This window comes from Vitis vinifera, chromosome 12, assembly GCF_030704535.1.
Source record: "Vitis vinifera cultivar Pinot Noir 40024 chromosome 12, ASM3070453v1".
Classification (NCBI taxonomy): Eukaryota; Viridiplantae; Streptophyta; class Magnoliopsida; order Vitales; family Vitaceae; genus Vitis; species Vitis vinifera.
The window spans coordinates 21219769-21238840 of NC_081816.1; the positions used below are offsets into that span (position 1 = coordinate 21219769).

At 31.3% G+C, this 19072-nt stretch overlaps 1 protein-coding gene across 1 annotated transcript; it reads right to left on the reverse strand.

Annotated features, from left to right (window-relative positions):
• Positions 1-5329: 5329 nt before the first annotated feature.
• Positions 5330-17220, reverse strand: LOC100266370 (probable leucine-rich repeat receptor-like protein kinase At1g35710). The gene is made up of 4 exons (XM_059740951.1): positions 16931-17220; positions 16455-16693; positions 15860-16098; positions 5330-5950 (listed from the first exon to the last, which is right to left on the reverse strand). The coding sequence occupies exons 1-4, from the start codon at positions 17218-17220 to the stop codon at positions 5330-5332; spliced, it is 1389 nt and encodes a 462-aa protein (XP_059596934.1).
• Between the last annotated feature and the right edge of the window lie 1852 nt (positions 17221-19072).

Consider the following 19072-nt stretch of genomic DNA (forward strand, 5'->3'; position numbering starts at 1 on the left):
CATGGTATAATCAAATGATACAAGTCTTGGATAAGAATCTACAATGCACTAGAACACCCTTGTTGATGATCCTTTACTCCGATAGTGTCTAGAGTTCCTCGAACAATATGATATCTCACATTGGGTAAATCCTTAACCCTTCCCCCTCTTACTAAGACTACAAAATGTTCTTGTGAATTATGGCCAATACCAGGTATATAAGTAGTGATTTCAAATCCAGAGGTTAATCGTACTCTGGCAACTTTACGTAAGGCAGAGTTTGATTTTTTTGGGGGTGATAGTAGAAAAGTTGACAGATAAGTCACCCTTACTAGAGTGTAAAATCCTTTATTTTTTGTTCAAATTTTAGCTTTGCAATTAGAGTCAATACATCTCGTATTCAATTCAATCCTCATATTTTCTGGACTCCTAAATTCTAAACCCTATCTGGGTTTTCCAGTTTTGTGAAAAATCACATCATATGGACCTGACAGGATGGGATTTGATTCAATGTTAGAGACAAAATTTTGGAAAAATCTGCAAAACCCTCAACAGTTGTGGCCATACCATAGCTCAAGACCAAGATGAGAATTTACAATCTAATAATGCTGATGAATGCTTCATAGACTGCTCTACAAAACTAGAGTTTGTCAGAAGGCCTGTCCTTTGTTGAAAGACGTGAAGGTCGCAGGAAGAACCTAGGCCGAAAGTAATCAGCAAAGGATAAGAACACCAGGATTATTTCACATTGAAACACTTTACTCCAACTACTCTGGTTAAACGAATTCATCCTAGAGTAAGCATGTGAAGATAGCAACCTTGTTATAGACTTAAATGTGATACATCCAACATTCCCATTAGTCGGTGTTGACATCCAACTACATCTTTGTCTACAACTAATGGAATTGAAAAATTATATAGCTCAATCCTGCACTTATTTTATTTTATTTTATCAAAGTGCTCTTGGAATTGAAAAGGATTATATAGCTCTTAAGTTTTATTAACATGAGTGCAAATTAATTTTAATTTTGAAAAAGTTTTACTAATTGGTGGAAAATTCTTCCTCGAATTATATGTGGATATGAATTACTTGGATAAAATTTGGAGCTTTGTTGATATCATGTTAGTGACTTATTTTGTTGAGATATATAGTTATAAGACAAATCTCAGCCAACTTTCTTTTTTTCTTAGAAAGACAAAGCTCATTGCAATGAATAATGGGATCCAGAGATGTATAAAAGTGTGCATTTTTACTTAAAAAAAATGTGTTCCATGACTAGCATGTATTTCAAATTTAAGCTCAAACAAAAAGACCACTCAATCCACTAAGAGCTCTTTAGAGATGAAAACAACATAATAATTGAAAACAAAAATAAACTCATTGATATGAAAATAAAAAATATATTTATTTTGTTATAAAAACTATGATATCACAGATTAATTTGAATGTGAAGTGAACTGGACTATTGACTCTTTAATTAATAAATCAATTAATTTTTATAGTACTTTTTTTATTAAAACAATTCCTTAATTGTGAAGTAAATTTTACTTATCTATTCATATGTATTTGATAAAATTAACCTTAATGGGATAGAAACATCATGCAATTCATTTTGTTTTTATCAACAATTCTTATAAAGAGATCACTTAAGGGAGAGAACTCACATCATCAATGCTGAGTAGTTATCACAAAGTGATTAAAATTTTTTTCCTAAAAAAAAAATATATTTTTATGAAAATTGCTTTTATTTAAAATCAATCATAATATAAATCATGTTTTTATTTTTTTTATTAAGTTAATAAGATTTAAAATTAAAATAAATTTTACAAAATCAGTAAATGTTTATATATATAAAAAAATCAAATGGCTCCACTCATCCATTATTCATGATTGATTGAACAATGTAAAGATGACAGTATCTTCTATGTATAATTTAAACACTCTCACCCTAGACTTTTATACATGAATAGCTATTAGAAAATACAAAATTTAATGCAAAAATTGGACTGAGGGAGTAACATAACCTCATCAATGCTTGTAGTTGATACATAAATAGATTGAAGAGGATACAACTACCATCACAAATAATAAATGAAAAATAATTAATATAACCATAATTTAGTTTTTCTTTTGTTTAAATAATCAACTATTCTAGTTGGGGAATGGATCATATATGGGGTCCATGAATTAAATTATTGTACAAAATGTCTTACAAGAAAAATGTTACTTAGCTTACGATTTATACATTTGCTTTCAATTAACTAATGGTTCTAATATATAAGTGTTCATTTGGATAAAGTTCTTATTTTCCAGTTTTAAAAATAAAAAATAGTAATAACTTCTATTGAAAATATAAAAAATCATCTAACTCTTAAGACACAACTACCATCACAAATAATAGACAAAAATAATTAATATAACCATTGTGAGGTTGTTCTTTTGTTCAAATAATCAACTATTTTAGTTGGGGAATGGACCACACATATGGGGTCCATGAATTAAATTATTGTACAAAATGTCTCCAAGAAAAATGTTATTTAGATTATTATTTAAACATTTGCTTTCAATTAATTAATTGTATTAATAATTGAGTGTCCATTTGGATGGAGTTCTTATTTTCTAGTTTTAAAAATAAAAAATAGTAATAACTTCTATACAAAACATAAAAAGTCTTCGAGTCTTAACACACAACTACCATCACAAATAATAGACGAAAAACAATTAATATAGTCATTATGAGGTTGTTCATTTGTTCAAGCAATCCACTATTCTAGTTGGGGAATGGACCACATATGTGGTCCATGAATTAAATTATTGTACAAAATGTCTCACAAGAGAAAGGTTATTTAGCTCACTATTTATATATTTGCTTTCAATTAATTAATTTTTACTAATAATTAAGTGTCCATTTGGATGGAGTTTTTATTTTTCTAGTTTTAAAAATAAAAAACAGTTACAACTGCTATATAAAAGACAAAAAGTCTTCTAGTTTTAAGACACAACTACCATCACAAATAATAGATGAAAAACAATCAATATAACCATAATGAGGTTGTTCTTTTGTTCAAATAATCAACTATTCTAGTTGGGGAATGGACCATACATGGGGTCCATGAATTAAATTACTGTATAAAACATCTCACAATAAAAATGTCATTTAGCTTACTATTTATACATTTCCTTTCAATTAATTAATTATACTAATAATTAAGTGTCCTTTTGGATGGAGTTATTTTCTAGTTTTAAAAATAAAAATAGCAATAACTTCTACATGAAATATGAAAAGTCTTTGAGTCTTATATCCAAAATGTAGTGCCTTTTAAACTTGATTTGAAAAAAAAAATATTAAAAAAAATTACTATTTGGAATTTTAAATTTTTTGAAAAATATTTTTCAAAATGTAAGGTAAGTCTATATTTTTTGTATATGAATATATGTTTTTTAGATAAAGTTTTCTTTTGTAAAAGATAAAAAATAGAAAATATATCTAAATGGAACATAAATGCTTACATAAAAATTATCAAACAATGAAATGTTACTTAAATCTGTAGTTAAAAAATTATAATAGAGAACTCGTAAGCAAAAAAGTATATATACTTAGTAAAGAGAATTAAGACTAATTAATTGCAAAGAAATTGTGACACATTCATGGGTAAATCCAACACATGTTTAGTGCATGGCCCAAGTTTGTTAAAATACTATCAAATAATAAAGTTATTATGAACTCAAGAACTTCGGATTACCAAAACCAACCTAAATAATTGGTCATGCATGACCTATTTTAAAGTCTTTGCCAATCCTGAAGTTAACTTGAAAATTGTGTAAACATGTTTCTTAGAAATACACATTTCAAACTCTCTCAATCTTTCTTTACCAAAAACTCAATACACCCTTTTTGTACCTCTCTTTACTCTTTGCTTAGTTTTTCCTTCTCTATAAAAATACTAAATAAAGTCACATATTTATGGAGTCCTATTGGTTAACCCTAGACCAATAGTTTCCCAATCCTTTGTTAAGTTCAAAAGTAACTTACCAAAACATACACACTATAAATATTTACTCTCCAAAAAATAAATATTAAAATAATTTGAGTCAATGCACTCAACTGAATCATCGATAACCATAATTTCTAGGGATACAAAATTGTTTAACAAGATTAATGCATTTGTGAGGCTTAGATGAATCACAAAAATTAGAGGAAAATCTTTTGGGCATTACCACATAAAAGATGTAGGACCACATATGCATTTTCCTTATAAAACAATTGTCTTGACAAGCCACTTTAAAGCCCACTTGGGCTTGCCATCACCATTGATGGACCTACATCATTACATCATTCAAATTCTCGATGCTCTTAAAGGTGGTATCCACTTGAAGGTAAAAGGATTCCAATTTTTGTTAGATTGTTTGTCTTTTCTATCTGGAAACTATTTTTCTTTTCTTTCTTTTTTATATCACATTTACTCTCCTAGAATGTAAAATTCTCTGTTCTCTGTTCAGATATCAGCTTTCCAATTGGAATTAATACATCTAGTATTCAATTCAATCCTCATCCTTTTCTGGCCTCCTAAATTCTAAACTTTGTCTAGGTTTTCCAGTTTTAAGAAAAAATACATCATGAGGACCCAACATGATGGGATTAGATTCAATGTTAAAGACAAAATTTTCAAATAATCTGCAAAACCCCTCAACATTTGTGGCTATAGTTCACGACCAAGGTGGGAATTAACAATCTAATAATGCGGATGAATGCTTCATTGACAGCTCTACCAGACTAGACTTCGACGGAATGCATGATAACAAATTTACATGGAGAAGTGAGGACCCTTGGCTAGTTTCACCCCCATGACCATGGCCCAGCAGCCCAGCAGCTCATTCAATGTAATCATGGAAAACGCTTTTGACAATGGTGGCCATTGTGTTGAGAGTGCTCTGTCAATTTGTTGCATAGTTGGCCGAGATTGGGGATTAACATGCAAGCATGCAAATGCTAATTTGACTGCAAGTGCTACTTCCTTAGCCACTTAATTCACAGGAGGTGGGAGCCGCTGGTCCATCACATCATTCAACAGGCAATGGTCCACAGTTGATGGTGATGAGGATGATGAGGACGCTGATGATAACAGGGATAAGATGAGTTCTTCAGGGTGCTTTCCCATAATTACTTCCAATGTTACCACTCTGAAGCTATGAACATCGGTTTTATTATCCACCTTCATCTTGTAAGCAAGTTTTGCAAAGAAGATTAGCTCATGCTCTTCTCTACTAAGCAATTGTGAAAGTTACATATGATGTATAGAGGTCGTTTAGAGATAAGCAAGGCACTAAGTAAAATGTACCTGGAGCAGTTTAACCAAAAGTTCCTGCCATTGAAGTCCAATTAGACGAGTCTGACTTTAAAAACCTAGTCGTGCTGAAGTCAGATACATGAGCTTCATATTCTGAATCTAACAACACATTGTTGCTCGATATGTCTTGATGAATTATGGGAGGTGAACAATCATGGTGCATATAGGATAAAGCTTTAGCCACGCCTTTAACAACATTTAGCCTCACCATCCAATCTAATTTTTCTGCTTCTTCGTCATTGCTAAGAATGTTTCTCAGGCTCCCCTTTTCCATAAACTCATAAACCAAAAATGAGTTCTCTACAAATGAACTGAAGCCATAAAACTCGATGATATTGCGATGCCTTATATGTGTTAAAGTATGAATCTCACTTTTGAAAGCTTTCAAATCAGCCATATCTCCATCTTCTGATGAGTGAAGTTTTTTCACAGCAACAACCCGACCTATTGGCATCTCAGTCTTGTAAAGAGTGCCATATCTTCCAGTGTCAATACACTGTTTCGAACTGAAATTGTCAATGCCCTGTATGATGTGCTCATACAACAATTCCCCATCATGGTCCCATATTGCAAATAGATCTTCAACATCTGCTTCTGGAGACTTGGTTTTTCTCTTCCTCAACTTTTGGGAAAAAAATAAAATAAATGTCAATAATAAAAGCAAATAAGAACAATAGAATGCTCACAATGAGGAGTATTATGATCAGAACAGGAAACTTGTTGGCCTTGTTTCTACTAGCACTGCATGGCTTGAGATGAGTGACATTATTACCACACAGACCTTTATTATTTTTGAATGCCTCAAATGGAGGAAAGGCTTCGATGTTGGGGAGAGGACCTTCCAATTAATTGTAGGATATATCAGCAACTGTCAGGCTTATCAACTCGTCAAATGTGTGTGGGATGGTGCCAGAGAGCCTGTTATGGGAGAGATTCAACATTTCCAGGTACTGTAATTCTCTAATCAGCAGTGGTATCTCTCCTGTAAACATATTTTGACTAAGATTGAGACTTTCAAGATGATGCATCTTTCCAATTTCATCAGGAATGCTATCCACAAATCTATTCTCGCTCAAGTTCAAGGATAAAAATTTCCAGAAGTTTCTTAGTTTTTTGGGACTTCAACCGCTTAAGTTGTTTGGTGCCAAGTCAAGAATTTCAAGATTGGATAAGTTTCCCAATTCCAAAGGAATACTTCTTGAAAGATTGTTGTTGCCTAGCAACAATTTGAATAATAAGGGCAATATACCAAATTCTTTGGGTATCTTCCCAATCAGATGATTTGTGGAGAGATCAAGTTGTTGCAGTTGAGGTGGTATAGCACCAGAAATATTATTGTTGGAGATGTTCAGGTTTGTGAGCATGTGGCACTGCCCCCATTTCTTAAAAAGCTCACCATAAAAATTGTTACTGCTTAGATCAATATAATTTAGGTGTGTGTAGACACCAAAACTTTCATCTATGTCTCCCATGAGTTGGTTTCTTTCAAGCTTAACCCTAAATAAGCTTGTGCAATTTTTCAAGTTCTTTAGAATAGGACCAGTGAAATGGTTTCCTAAGGCAGCAAATTATTCAAGAACACTACCAAGACAGATCTCTTGTATAAGTTGGCCAATGCAGTTATTCTCAGCTAACATCAAAGATTTCAAATGAGTGATATTATTCATTTATGGAGAAATGCACCACTGAGTCTATTGTAATGAAGGGCCTAAAAGGTTAAGCCCGACAATTTCTTATGGAAGCTGGTATTGAACCACTAAGATTGTTAAATGACAAATTAAGATCAAGCAATCTCAACCATTGAATTTCTTGAGGGATTGAACCAGGAAGCTTATTCTCAAAAAGATACAAAGTGGTTAAGTTTCTCAAGTTTCCTATGGAAGGAGGGATTAGACTAGTGAGACTATTTGTAGTCAACTAAAGATCATTAAGTGCTATCAACAATCCAATTTCTTAAGGAATAGAACCATATAGTTTGTTTATATGAAGATACAATTCCTCAAGTTTCGTATAGATGGAGGGATCAAACCAGTGAGATTGTTAGCTAATAAATCAAGAACATTGAGAAATCTCAACAATCCAATTTCTTAAGGGATGGAACCATAAAGCTCATTCTTAAAAAGGTACAAAGTGGTTAAGTTCCTCAAGTTACCAATGGAAGGAAGGATTGGACCAATGAGGTTGTTAGTCGATAATAGAAGATTATTAAGTGATTTCAATAATCCAATTTCTTGAGGGGTAGAACTAGAAAGCTCATTCTAAAAAAGATGTAAAGTGGTTAAGTTCCTCAAGTTTCCTATAGATGAAGGGATCAAACCAATGAGATTGTTAGCTAATAAATCAAGAAAATTAAGATATCTCAACAATCCAATTTCTTGAGGAATAGAACCAGAAAACTCATTCTTAAAAAGGTACAAAGTGGTTTTTGAAGGAAAGATGAGTTTTCAGTTCTATGCACCAAAGGAAAAGAATGAAATAGAAGAAGAAGATGAAATTTTTTTTCTCGATTTCTGAAGGAAGAGATAAGGAGTTGTTCTGTAAATGAAGCAAAAGAGGAGAAGTTGTAAGTGTTGGAGGAAAATAAAAGGAGGGGTATTTTTGTCTTAATCGAGTCATTTTTTGTATTTTTGAACGGTGGGTATTTTTACAAATATGGGGGTTATTTTGACCCCTTTAACCAAATAACACAACAAAAAATAGGAAATCATATTTGACAACTAAAAACTATTTTTTGTTTTCTGTTTAGAAAACATAGTGTTTTTAGATAACATATTTTAGTTGTTTTTAATTATTTTCACTTGTTTTTTAAAGGTTGTTTTAAAAATAATAATTATACAAACATGTAGAATGATTAAAAATAAAATATGAGATATAAAAATTATTTTTAAAACATATTTAAAATTATTAAAACCATGTTAAAAACAATTCAGGTTCTCAAACAAACTTTTGTTTTATAAAACATTAGATAATAGTTTTCAAAAATTGCTCTAAAAAAAATGTTTTTCAAACTATTTTTAAAAATAGTTGTCATGTCAAATAGGGCCTAAACTTCTTTCCTTAAGTACATTTATCTATATGAAAACTTCTTTAGATAAGGTAAAATCAATTTAGGAGAATCAAATTTGTTTTATATCCATATGAAAAACAAAATCAATTTATGAGATTTAAATATGAGGTCCTTTTGTTTAATTAATCAACTGTTCTAAGTTGGGGAATGGACTATACATGGATCCATGAATTAAATTATTGTAGAAAAAGTCTCAAAAGAAAATGTTACTTGGCTTACTATTTATAAATTTGTTTTCAATTAATTCATTTGTACTAAATAATTAAGTGTCCATTTAGATATAATTCTCATTTTCTATTTTTTTTTAAAAATAGAAATAACTTCTTATATAAAATACAAAAAATTCTTGAAGTCTTACACAAAAAAATAGTGGTTTTTATAAATTGAGGCATGAAAAAAATTTACTATTTCAAATTTTAAATTTTTTTAAAGTATAAGTTAAGTTCATACTTTTTGTATTAGAGTTTCAACTTTTTATATAAGAATTTCTATTTTTAGAAACAAAAAAACAAAAAATGTATTCAAACAAAATATAAATACTTAAATATAAAATGTATCAAGTACCGGAATTTAACTTTAACTAATAATTAAAAATGATGATAATAACTTATGAGCAAAAAACTATACTTAGTAAAAAGATTTAAAACTAATTAATTTCAAATTAATAAATTGTGAAACAAAGAGCCTAGTAATTCATGGGCAAATTTAACACATATTTACTACAAGGCCTAAGTTTGTTCACATCTTATTAAATAATAAATTGCCATCAACTCAATAACTCCCAAATAATGAAACCATTGAAATCATTCATTTGACCATGCTTAACCCATTTTAAAGTTTTTGCCCAACTTGAAGTCATCTTAAAAACCTTGTCCCATAGTTTCATGTGAATGTTGACTTGGATAGGTGTTGTCTACTTTTGAATACCAACAACAACTTAAATAATTCCTCATGCTTGATCCATTTTAAAGTCTTTGCTAACTTCAAATTATCTTAAAAGGTTTGTCTCATAGCTTTACATGCATTTATGACTTTGATAGAATGCATGACTTTGATGTGTGGTACCAATTGAAAATACCAAAAACCATCGAAATAATTGCTCATGCTTAACCCATTTTAAAGTCTTTGCCCAATTTGAAATCATCTTAAAAAAACTTGTCCCATAGTTTTCACATACATTCATGACTTTGATAGGTAGTGTCAACTTTCAAATAAAACAAATGACCAAAATAATTGCTCTTGCTCCACCCATTTTAAAGTCTTTCCCTAATTTGAAATCATCTTTAAAAAACTTGTCTCATAGTTTCACATGTATTTTTTACTTTGATAGGCCATGCCAACTTTGTGCTTAACCCATTTTAGAGTCTTTGCCCAACTTGAAATTATCTTAAAAAACTCGTTCCATAGTTCTCACATGCATTCATAAATTTCATAGGTAGTGTCAACTTTTGAAACAGAAAAATGATTTGACCCATTTTAAAGTCTTTGCCTAACTTGAAATCATCTTGAAAAACTTGTTCCATAGTTTCACATGCATTCATGACTTTGATAGGTAGTGTCAACATTGTGCTTAACCCATTTTAAAGCCTTTGCCCAGCTTGAATCATCTTAAAAAACTCATCTCATAGCTTCCCATGCATTTATAACTTTGATAGGTAGTGTTAACTTCCTGCTTGACCCATTTTAAAGTCGTTGCCAACTTCAAATCATCTTAAAAGACTTGTCTCACAGTTTTACATGCATTTATGACTTTGATAGAATTTATGACTTTGATATGTGGTACAAACTCAAAATGCCAAAATCTACTAAAATAATTGCTCGTACTTGACCCATTTTAAAGTCTTTGCCCAACTTGAAATCATCCTAAAAAACTTGTCCCATAGTTTTCACATGCATTCATAACTTAGATAGGTATTGTCGACTTTCAAATAACAAAAATGATGAAACTAATTGTTCCTGCTTCACCCATTCTAAAGTCTTTGCCTAACTTGAAATCATCTTTAAAAAACTTGTCTCATAGTTTTACATGTATTTTTTACTTTGATAGGCCATGTCAACTTTGTTTTTTTTACCCATTTTAAAGTTTTTTCCCAACTTGAAATCAACTTTAAAAACTTGGTCCATAGTTCTCTCATGCACTCATGAATTTCATAGGTAGTGTTGACTTCTAAAATAGAAAAATGACTTGACCCATTTTAAAGTCTTTGCCTAACTTGAAATCATCTTAAAAAGCTTGGCCCATAGTTTCACATGCATTCATGACTTTGATAGGTAGTGTTAACTTTGTGCTTGACCCATTTTAATGTCTTTGCCCAACTTGAAATCATCATAAAAAACTTATACCATAGCTTCATATGCATTCATAACTTTGATAGGTAGTGTTAACTTCCTGTTTGACCCATTTTAAAGTCTTTTCCAACTTCAAATCATCTTAAAAGACGTGTCTCATAGTTTTACATGCATTTATGACTTTGATAGAATGCATGACTTTGATATGTGGTACCAACTAAAAATACCAAAAACCATCGAAATAATTGTGCGTGATTGACCCATTTTAAAGTTTTGGCCAATTTGAAATAGTTTTCACATACATTCATGACTTTGATAGATAGTGTCTGACTTTCAAATAACAAGAGTGACCAAAATAATTGCTCTTGCTTCACCCATTTTCAAGTCTTTGCTTAACTTGAAATCATTTTTAAAAAACTTGTCTCATAGTTTCATATGTATTTTTTACTTTGATAAGCCATGTCAACTTTGTGCTTAACCCATTTTAGAGTCTTTGCCCAATTTGAAATCATCTTAAAAAACTTGTTCTATAGTTCTCACACGCAATCATGAATTTCATAGGTAGTGTCGACTTTTGAAATAGAAAAGTGACCCAACCCATTTTAAAGTCTTTTCCTAACTTGAAATCATATTAAAAAACTTGTCCCATAGTTTCACATGCATTCATGACTTTGATAGGTACTGTCAGCTTAGTGCTTAACCCATTTTAATGTCTTTTCCCTACTTGAAATCATCTTAAAAAAATTATCCTATAGTTTCGCATGCATTCATAACTTTGATTGGTAGTGTTAACTTCCTGCTTGACCCATTTTAAAGTCTTTGCCAACTCCAAATCATCTTAAAAGACTTGTTTCATAGTTTTACATGCATTTATGACTTTGATATGTGGTTCCGACTCAAAATGCCAAAAACAATTGAAATAATTGCTCATACTTGACCCATTTTAAAGTCTTTGCCCAACTTCAAATCATCTAAAAAAACTTGTCTCATAGTTTTCACATGCATTCATAACTTTGGTAGTGTCAGCTTCTAAAAAAAGAAAAAAAACCAAAATAATTGCTCTTGCTTGACCCATTTTAAAGTCTTTGCCTAGCTTGAAATCATCTTAAAAACTCATCCAATAGTTTCACATGTACTTATGACTTTGATAGGTATTGTTTTTAAGTTTGTGCTTGACCCATTTTAAAGTCTTTTCCTAACTTAAAATCATCTTAAAAAACTTGTCCCATAGTTCTCACATGTATTTATGAATTTGATTCACATGTATTTATGAATTTCATAAGTAGTGCCGACTTTCGAATAAGAAAAACAACCAAAATAATTGCTTGTGCTTGACCTATTTTAAAGTCTTCACCTAACTTGAAATCATTTTTAAAAAACTTGTCCTATTGTTTCACATGCATTCATGACTTTGATAGGTAGTGTCAATTTCGTGCTTGACCCATTTTAAAGTTTTTGCTCAACTTGAAATCATATTAAAAAGAAAAAAAACTTGTCCCATAGTTTTCACATGCATCATGACTTTTTTAGGCAGTGTCGACTTCCAAATAACAAAAATGAACAAAATAGTTGCTCGTGCTTGACCCATTTTAAAGTCTTTGCCTAACTTGAAATCATCTTAACAAACATATCCCATAGTTTCACATGCATTTATGACTTCGATAGGTAGTATCAAGTTCTAAATACCGAAAACAACCAAAATAATACTCATGCTTGACTCATTTTAAAGTCTTTGCCCAACTTGAAGTCATCTTTGTTTGATTGTGATCTTTGTTTGATTGTAAAGCCTTTATCAGTCTTATAGCACTATGCAAAGGCTATTGGGGGGTTGAGCTCAACTTGTTAACATTTTCTTTTTATTTCTTGAAGGATGACTTTTCCCCTATAGTTGTTATATTTAACTCTCTTATAATTTAGGATTTCGTGTGAAAGTTTAGAAGAAAAGGAGAGTATTCACTATTGTAACCTTTGTACCTTCTTTTGATTAGTGGATTATTGAGTGTTAGTACACTCTCTATTAGTGCACTCTGTAGAAGTAGGGATCATATTGATCATTGAACCATACTAAAATTTCATTTATTTTTCTTTATTACTACTCATGTGTGTGGTTGCATTAAGAATCTTAAAAAAAGCTTGACTCATAGTTTCACATGAATTCATGACTTTAATAGGTAGTGTAATGATGTCACTTATCTCCTTGAATTTCTTTTTGGAAAACATATTCTAGAGGTGACAAGAAACTTATCAAATTTCAATCTGACCTCACGTTTAGACAAGGCAATCACCTAAAGCCCTCACTCCATAAAAAGCTCCAAATTTTTGTTATTATTACTTTATTTATTTTTCTGGTTTTTATTAGCTATTTTAAATAATTATTCATAGTTCTTTATTTTAATTAAATGATAAAATAAAAAGAAAAGAAAAATGAAATAAATGTCCAAACTTGTATAATTATCTAGATATTTGTTTGCATTGGGACATTGGTTCAACTAAACATTTATAGTCATTAGAATTTATCATTTTAATTGTATTATTCTAAAAAGAGAATCTATTGATTTCATTTTGAAAACCTACAAGTTTTAATAAGCCCTTTTGTCTTTCTCAATTCCATAAATTTTATCTCATGCTATCTTTTTCACATAGTAGCAAAAGAATTTTAATTGAAATACACAAAAGAAATAAACTATATGTCCTACATACAAGTCTAATAAGAAAAACCTTTAGAGTTGGATGCCCACTAACTTCCTCTCTAAAGATGATTCTACCTTTCTAATTGGCACACAAGAGTCTTCACTTAAAAATATTAAAATAAATTGGATTAACATAAGATCTAGTGAATAGTTGTAATACACAAGAGTTATGATGAACAAAATAGATTTAGAACATGTCAAAAGTCATAATAGGATTTAAGGAATATATGACATTTAAAAATATGTAATCATGATTTTAAACATATCTATGGTCAATCTACTAGTTATACATAATTAAGCCTTTACTACTTGTGATAGTACCTCATCAACACCATTTTTAGGGTCTCATTATCTTGGATCACACTACCAAGGAACTCATGTCCTAGCCATCCATCAAGGGCACAATGGAGCATAATTTACCACTTCAAACTCTTCCATATAGCCCAGTATCGAAACCCACAATACCAGTGTATGATCCATCCCATCCCTTACTACATAAGTGGTGTAAAGTTTCATATCAAAGAAAAATGAAACACCTCATTGATATATGTGTTATGTATGATACCTGTTATATATAAATCTCCAGAACTTTAACAATTAATTTAAAATTTAACAAAGTATGTAATTGCATTATTGTACACATATGCAAGGTATTAAATGATTACTTGAAAAAGAAGTGGTATTTATTTTTGCAAACTTAATATTAATCATATGTGTTTTGACCAAATAGAAATTTCACATGTCTCATACTAATAATCAAATTGAACAAGTAATGTATAATGCATATAAGAGAGATTTATTTTAGGAAAATTTACTAAAACCATTTATATTTTAACTATTCACAAAAATCTTTGTAATCAAAATAACAACAGAATTTGCAGTATAATGGCACCTGAAACTATGGATCCTCTCCTAATTAACAAATGAATACTTTTAGATTTGGAAATTTCATAAAAGATGGCTAAGATCCTATACCCCTAATTGTCTTCTTTCACATGAATGACACCTAATAGTCTTCTGTCACCTAGACAACACCTTAGACTAAAATTGATGAACTTGAAAATAAGAATTTAGGAAAATGGAGTCCAACTTGTGTAAAACTTGAACCAATGAGTCTATCAACGGTATATATACTTTGAGAATTGATAACTAAGTCAACTTAGTCTCAGCCTCTATTAGTTCCAAATTTGCATAAATAGCACATGCTAAAACACACTTATTTTCTCGTTTTTTTACCAAATAATCCAAGTTCCATAAATTATTAAACTATCCATGTTTACTCAATGACAAGTCTAAAAATTTATAAAAATAATTTAGAAGTCTAAAACTAACTCAAATAGTAATACAATCCAAAACCCAAAACTTTCTTAGCACATAATGTTGAAAATCTACCAAACTTTACCAAATCTTTTTCCATACTAACAAAATTTGAATCAAGTTGAATTGGATTCTTTAGTTTCTTTTCAAATATACTAAAATTATTAAAAATAACTAGAGGTAAAGATTCTTAATGAAAACATTGCAAAATTGAAACTATGTTTGAAAACATTATTAAGTGAACCCACAATCTATTGAACTAACATATGGAAAACTTACCAATTGGTCTTGTTTCAACTTCTTATTACAATTTCAAAAAAAAAGAAAATAAATAAATAAATCCCTAGATGGGACTGAGGAACAAGCACTGTGGTTTTGTTGACCATGAATCAAGACTTCCATATATGCTCACATAAGCTCCATTTTAATCAAAGGTTGCTGCGAAAATTAGTAACAGTTAGCAGGACCACTCAAGTGAAGCATCGATAACCATAATTTCTGGGGATATAAAGCTGTTCAACAAGATTAATGCATTTGTGAGGCTCAGAAAAATCAAAAAAATCAGACGAGAATCTTTTGGGCGTTACTACATAAAAGATGCAGGACCACACATCCAGTTTTCTTATCAACCAGTCATCTTGACAACCCACTTTGAAGCCCACTTGGCCTTGCCATCACCATTGATGAACCTACATCATTCAAATTCTCAATGCTCTTTAAAATCAATATATGCTTCAAGTCAAAAGGGATTGGAATTTTTGTTAGATAACAGCCTTTGCTATTCAGGAACATATTTTTCTTTTCTTTTTTTATTTTTTATTTTTTATTTTATTTTATTTTATAGAATGTTTACCCTCCTTGAATGTAAAATCCTCTGTTCTCTGATCAGATTTCAGCTTTGTAATTGGAATCAATAGATCTTGTATTCAATTCAATCCAAGTGTTTTTCTGGCCTCCTAAATTCTAAACCCTATCTGGGTTTTCCATTTTTGTGAAACATTAAATCACCGAGTCCGGGATCCAACACGATGGGATTGGATTCAATGTTAGAGACAAAAATTAGTAAAAACAAATCTTCAAAACCCTCAACAGTTGTGGCCATAGCTCAAGACCAAGATGGGAGTTAACAATTTAATAATGCTGATGAATGCTTCATTGACTGCTCTACCATACTAGACTTTGACTGCTGTCGTTTGTTGAAAGACATGAAGTTCCTCACATTCTTGAGTACGAAGAATCTTGGCCAAAAGTAATCAACAAAGGATGAGAAGGCCAGGATCATTTCACACTGAACTTTGCTCCGGCTACTTTGGTTAAACAAATTCATCCCAGAGAAACCTTGTGAAGATAGCAGCCTTGTTTTAGCTCTTTGAATAGAGTGAAAAACAGAACAGAAGTTGATCAAACCTGGCATGGGGGCCCCACATTAATAAAACCAACTTGTCCAAGCATCTGGTGACGCAGAGTATTTGGCAGCCTCAGAGGTAGAGACAGTCATCGCATCACAACCAATTTATGGGTCGATTACAAATTTAGAGACAGAAAAATATATTTTCGTTTTAATGAAATCATTCACCTCAGGATCGAACTGCAATTCTTAATACACATCAATGATTCTGGATGATTGAATTTTAGTGCATCCCCACCTGCAAAGTTACTGATACACCTGAAACCTTCTTACTCTACCCAATATAAGCTTTTACAGAAATAATCAATTTATAATAAATTTACATGGAGAAGTGAGGATCCTCAGCTAGTTTCACCTCCATGACCATGACTCATCAGCTCACCCAAAGTAATCATGGAAAACGGTTTTGACAATGGTGGCCACTGTGCCAACTCAGCCTTGTAAACAGTACCATATCCTCCAGTGACAATACACTGTTTTGAACTGAAATTGTCAGTCCCCTGTATGATGTGTTCATACAACAATTCCCCATCAAGGCCCCATATTGCAAATAGATCTTCAACATCTTCTTCGGTCGACTTGATGTTTCTCTTCCTCAATTGTTTGAAAAGAAAACAAATGCCAATAAAAGCAAATAAGATCAACAGAGTTCAAGATTATGCATCTTTCCAATTTTGTCGGGAATGCTATCCGCAAATCTATTCTCGCTCAAGCTCAAGGATGATAATTTCCAGAATCTTCCCAGCTGTTTGGGAATTGGAATGCTTAAGTTGTTTGATGCCAAGTCAAGGGTTTCAAGATAGGATAAGTTTCCCAATTCCAAAGGAATACTTCCTGAAAGATCGACTGTTGTTGCCTAGCAACAATTTGAACAATAAGGGCAACATACCCGATTCTTTTCGGATCTTCCCACTTAGATGATTGGTAGAGAGATCAAGTTGTTGCAGTCGAATTACTTTCCCAAGTTGAGGTGGTATAGCACCAGAAATATTATTGTTGGAGATGTTCAGGCTTGTGAGCATGTGGCACTGCCCCCATTTCTCAGAAAGCTCACCATAAAAATTGTTACTGCTTAGATCAATATAATTTAGGTTCAGGTATACACCAAAACTTTTAGCCATGTCTCCGATAAGTTGGTTTCTTTCAAGCTAATCTCTGAATAAGCTATGCAGTTTTTCAAGCTCTTTGGAATAGGACTGTTGAAATGGTTTCCAAAGGCAGAAAAGTTTTCAAGAACACTACCATGACATATCTCTTGTGGTAGTTAGCCAATGAAGTTATTCTCAACTGACTACAAAGATTTCAAATAAGTGATACTATTCATTTCTTGAGGAATGGCACCACTGAATCTGTTGTAATGAAGTACCAAAAAGGTTCAGCCGGACAAGTTTCCTATGGAAGCTGGTATTGAACCATTGAGATTGTTAAATGATAAGTGAAGATCATCAAGCAATCTCAACCATCCAATTTCTTGAGTGATGGAACCAAAAAGCTTGTTCTTAAAAAGAGGCAAAATGGTTAAGTTCCTCAAGTTATGCATGGAAAGAGGGATCAAGCCAATGAGATTCTTAGTTGACAATGCAAGAATATTAAGAGATTGCAACAATTCAATTTCTTAAGGGATGGAACTAAAAAGATCATTCTCAAAAAGATGCAAAGTGGCTAAGTTCCTCAAGTTTCCTATAGGTGGGGGATTGGACCAATGAGATTGTTAGCCGACAAATTAAGAACATTAAGAGATCTTAACAATCCAATTTCTTGGGGGATGGAACTAGAAAGCTCATTCTAAAAAAGATGCAAAGTATCTAAGTTCCTCAAGTTTCCTATAGGTGGAGGAATCAAACCAATGAGATTGTTAGCTGACAAATCAAGAACATTAAAAGATCTTAACAATCCAATTTCTTGAGAGATGGTTCCATAGAGGTAGTTGTTATAAAGATTAAGAGCACAGAGATTGGGGAGTGTTGTGAACTTGACATTGTGGAGTGTACCACTCAAACCACAATTGTCAAGGTCTAAATTGGAGATACTTCCTGACTCGTGACAAATCATTTTGGACTAATGATGGCAAGAATTGCATCTAGACTAAGAAAAGAGGAAAGACTGGGTTTGATCCTCAAGACTAGCCTTCCATTTTAGAAAAGCAAGTGCTTCCTAATTTTGTTCAATATTCAAAAGAGAAGTGGTAGGTGCAGAAGCAAATGTAAAAATGACATGGAATGATGGTATTGAATACACAATGAAAATGAGAAATATGATGAAGCAAGTAATGATGATGAATTGGCGGAGTGAGGAATAGGATGAAGAATATTCAAGGGCCATTGTTGAATCGGTAGAAATGAAGTTATTAGGGGGTTTAGTTGGAGTGAATGATGAAAATGAAACACTTATTTCTAGACTTAAATGTGATGCATCCAACATTTCCATTAGTTGGTGTTGACATCCAACTACCTTCTTATCATCTACATTAAATTGAATTGGAAAGGATTATATATATGAGCTAAATTTCAAACATATTTTATTTTATTTTGTCAAAATGATCTTAGTTTTTTAATTAAAATTTACACTTGCAATTACATATAAAATAATTAAAAATATTCATTTTTCACTCTATGTACTTTTTAAATATAACCTGTTTAAAAATAACAATTCTAGACCAAATATGCCCACCTCAACAACCTAGTTGATACCGAAATTTCACTTGATCAACCAACATTACTTGTACATATGCCTTTATATAAACCACCTAATATGTTTGTTTTTTTTGTCAAAAATAAATATTGACTTCAATGGGAGCAATACATAAAAAATTTGCCATGAATATTTTTTTTTTTTTTGGTAGGCTTACATTCTGTATAAGATAAATATATTTTTTATTTTGTATCAAGAAATTGAAAAAAAAATGATTTATTTGTTACTCATCAAACAATTGAGATGGAATCACATCTCATTAATTCTTCATGAAGATTTGGC

Coding starts and splice junctions, on each gene's coding strand:
- LOC100266370 (XM_059740951.1), bottom strand. CDS start 17,220: ATGGCTAAAAGTTTTGGTGTATACCTGAACCTAAATTATATTGATCTA. Junction 16,099..16,454: donor GATGAGTCATGGTCATGGAG/GTGAAACTAGCT, acceptor CCCCCATGCCAG/GTTTGATCAACTTCTGTTCT. Junction 5,951..15,859: donor AGCAGTCAAAGTCTAGTATG/GTAGAGCAGTCA, acceptor TTTTCCCAAAAG/TTGAGGAAGAGAAAAACCAA.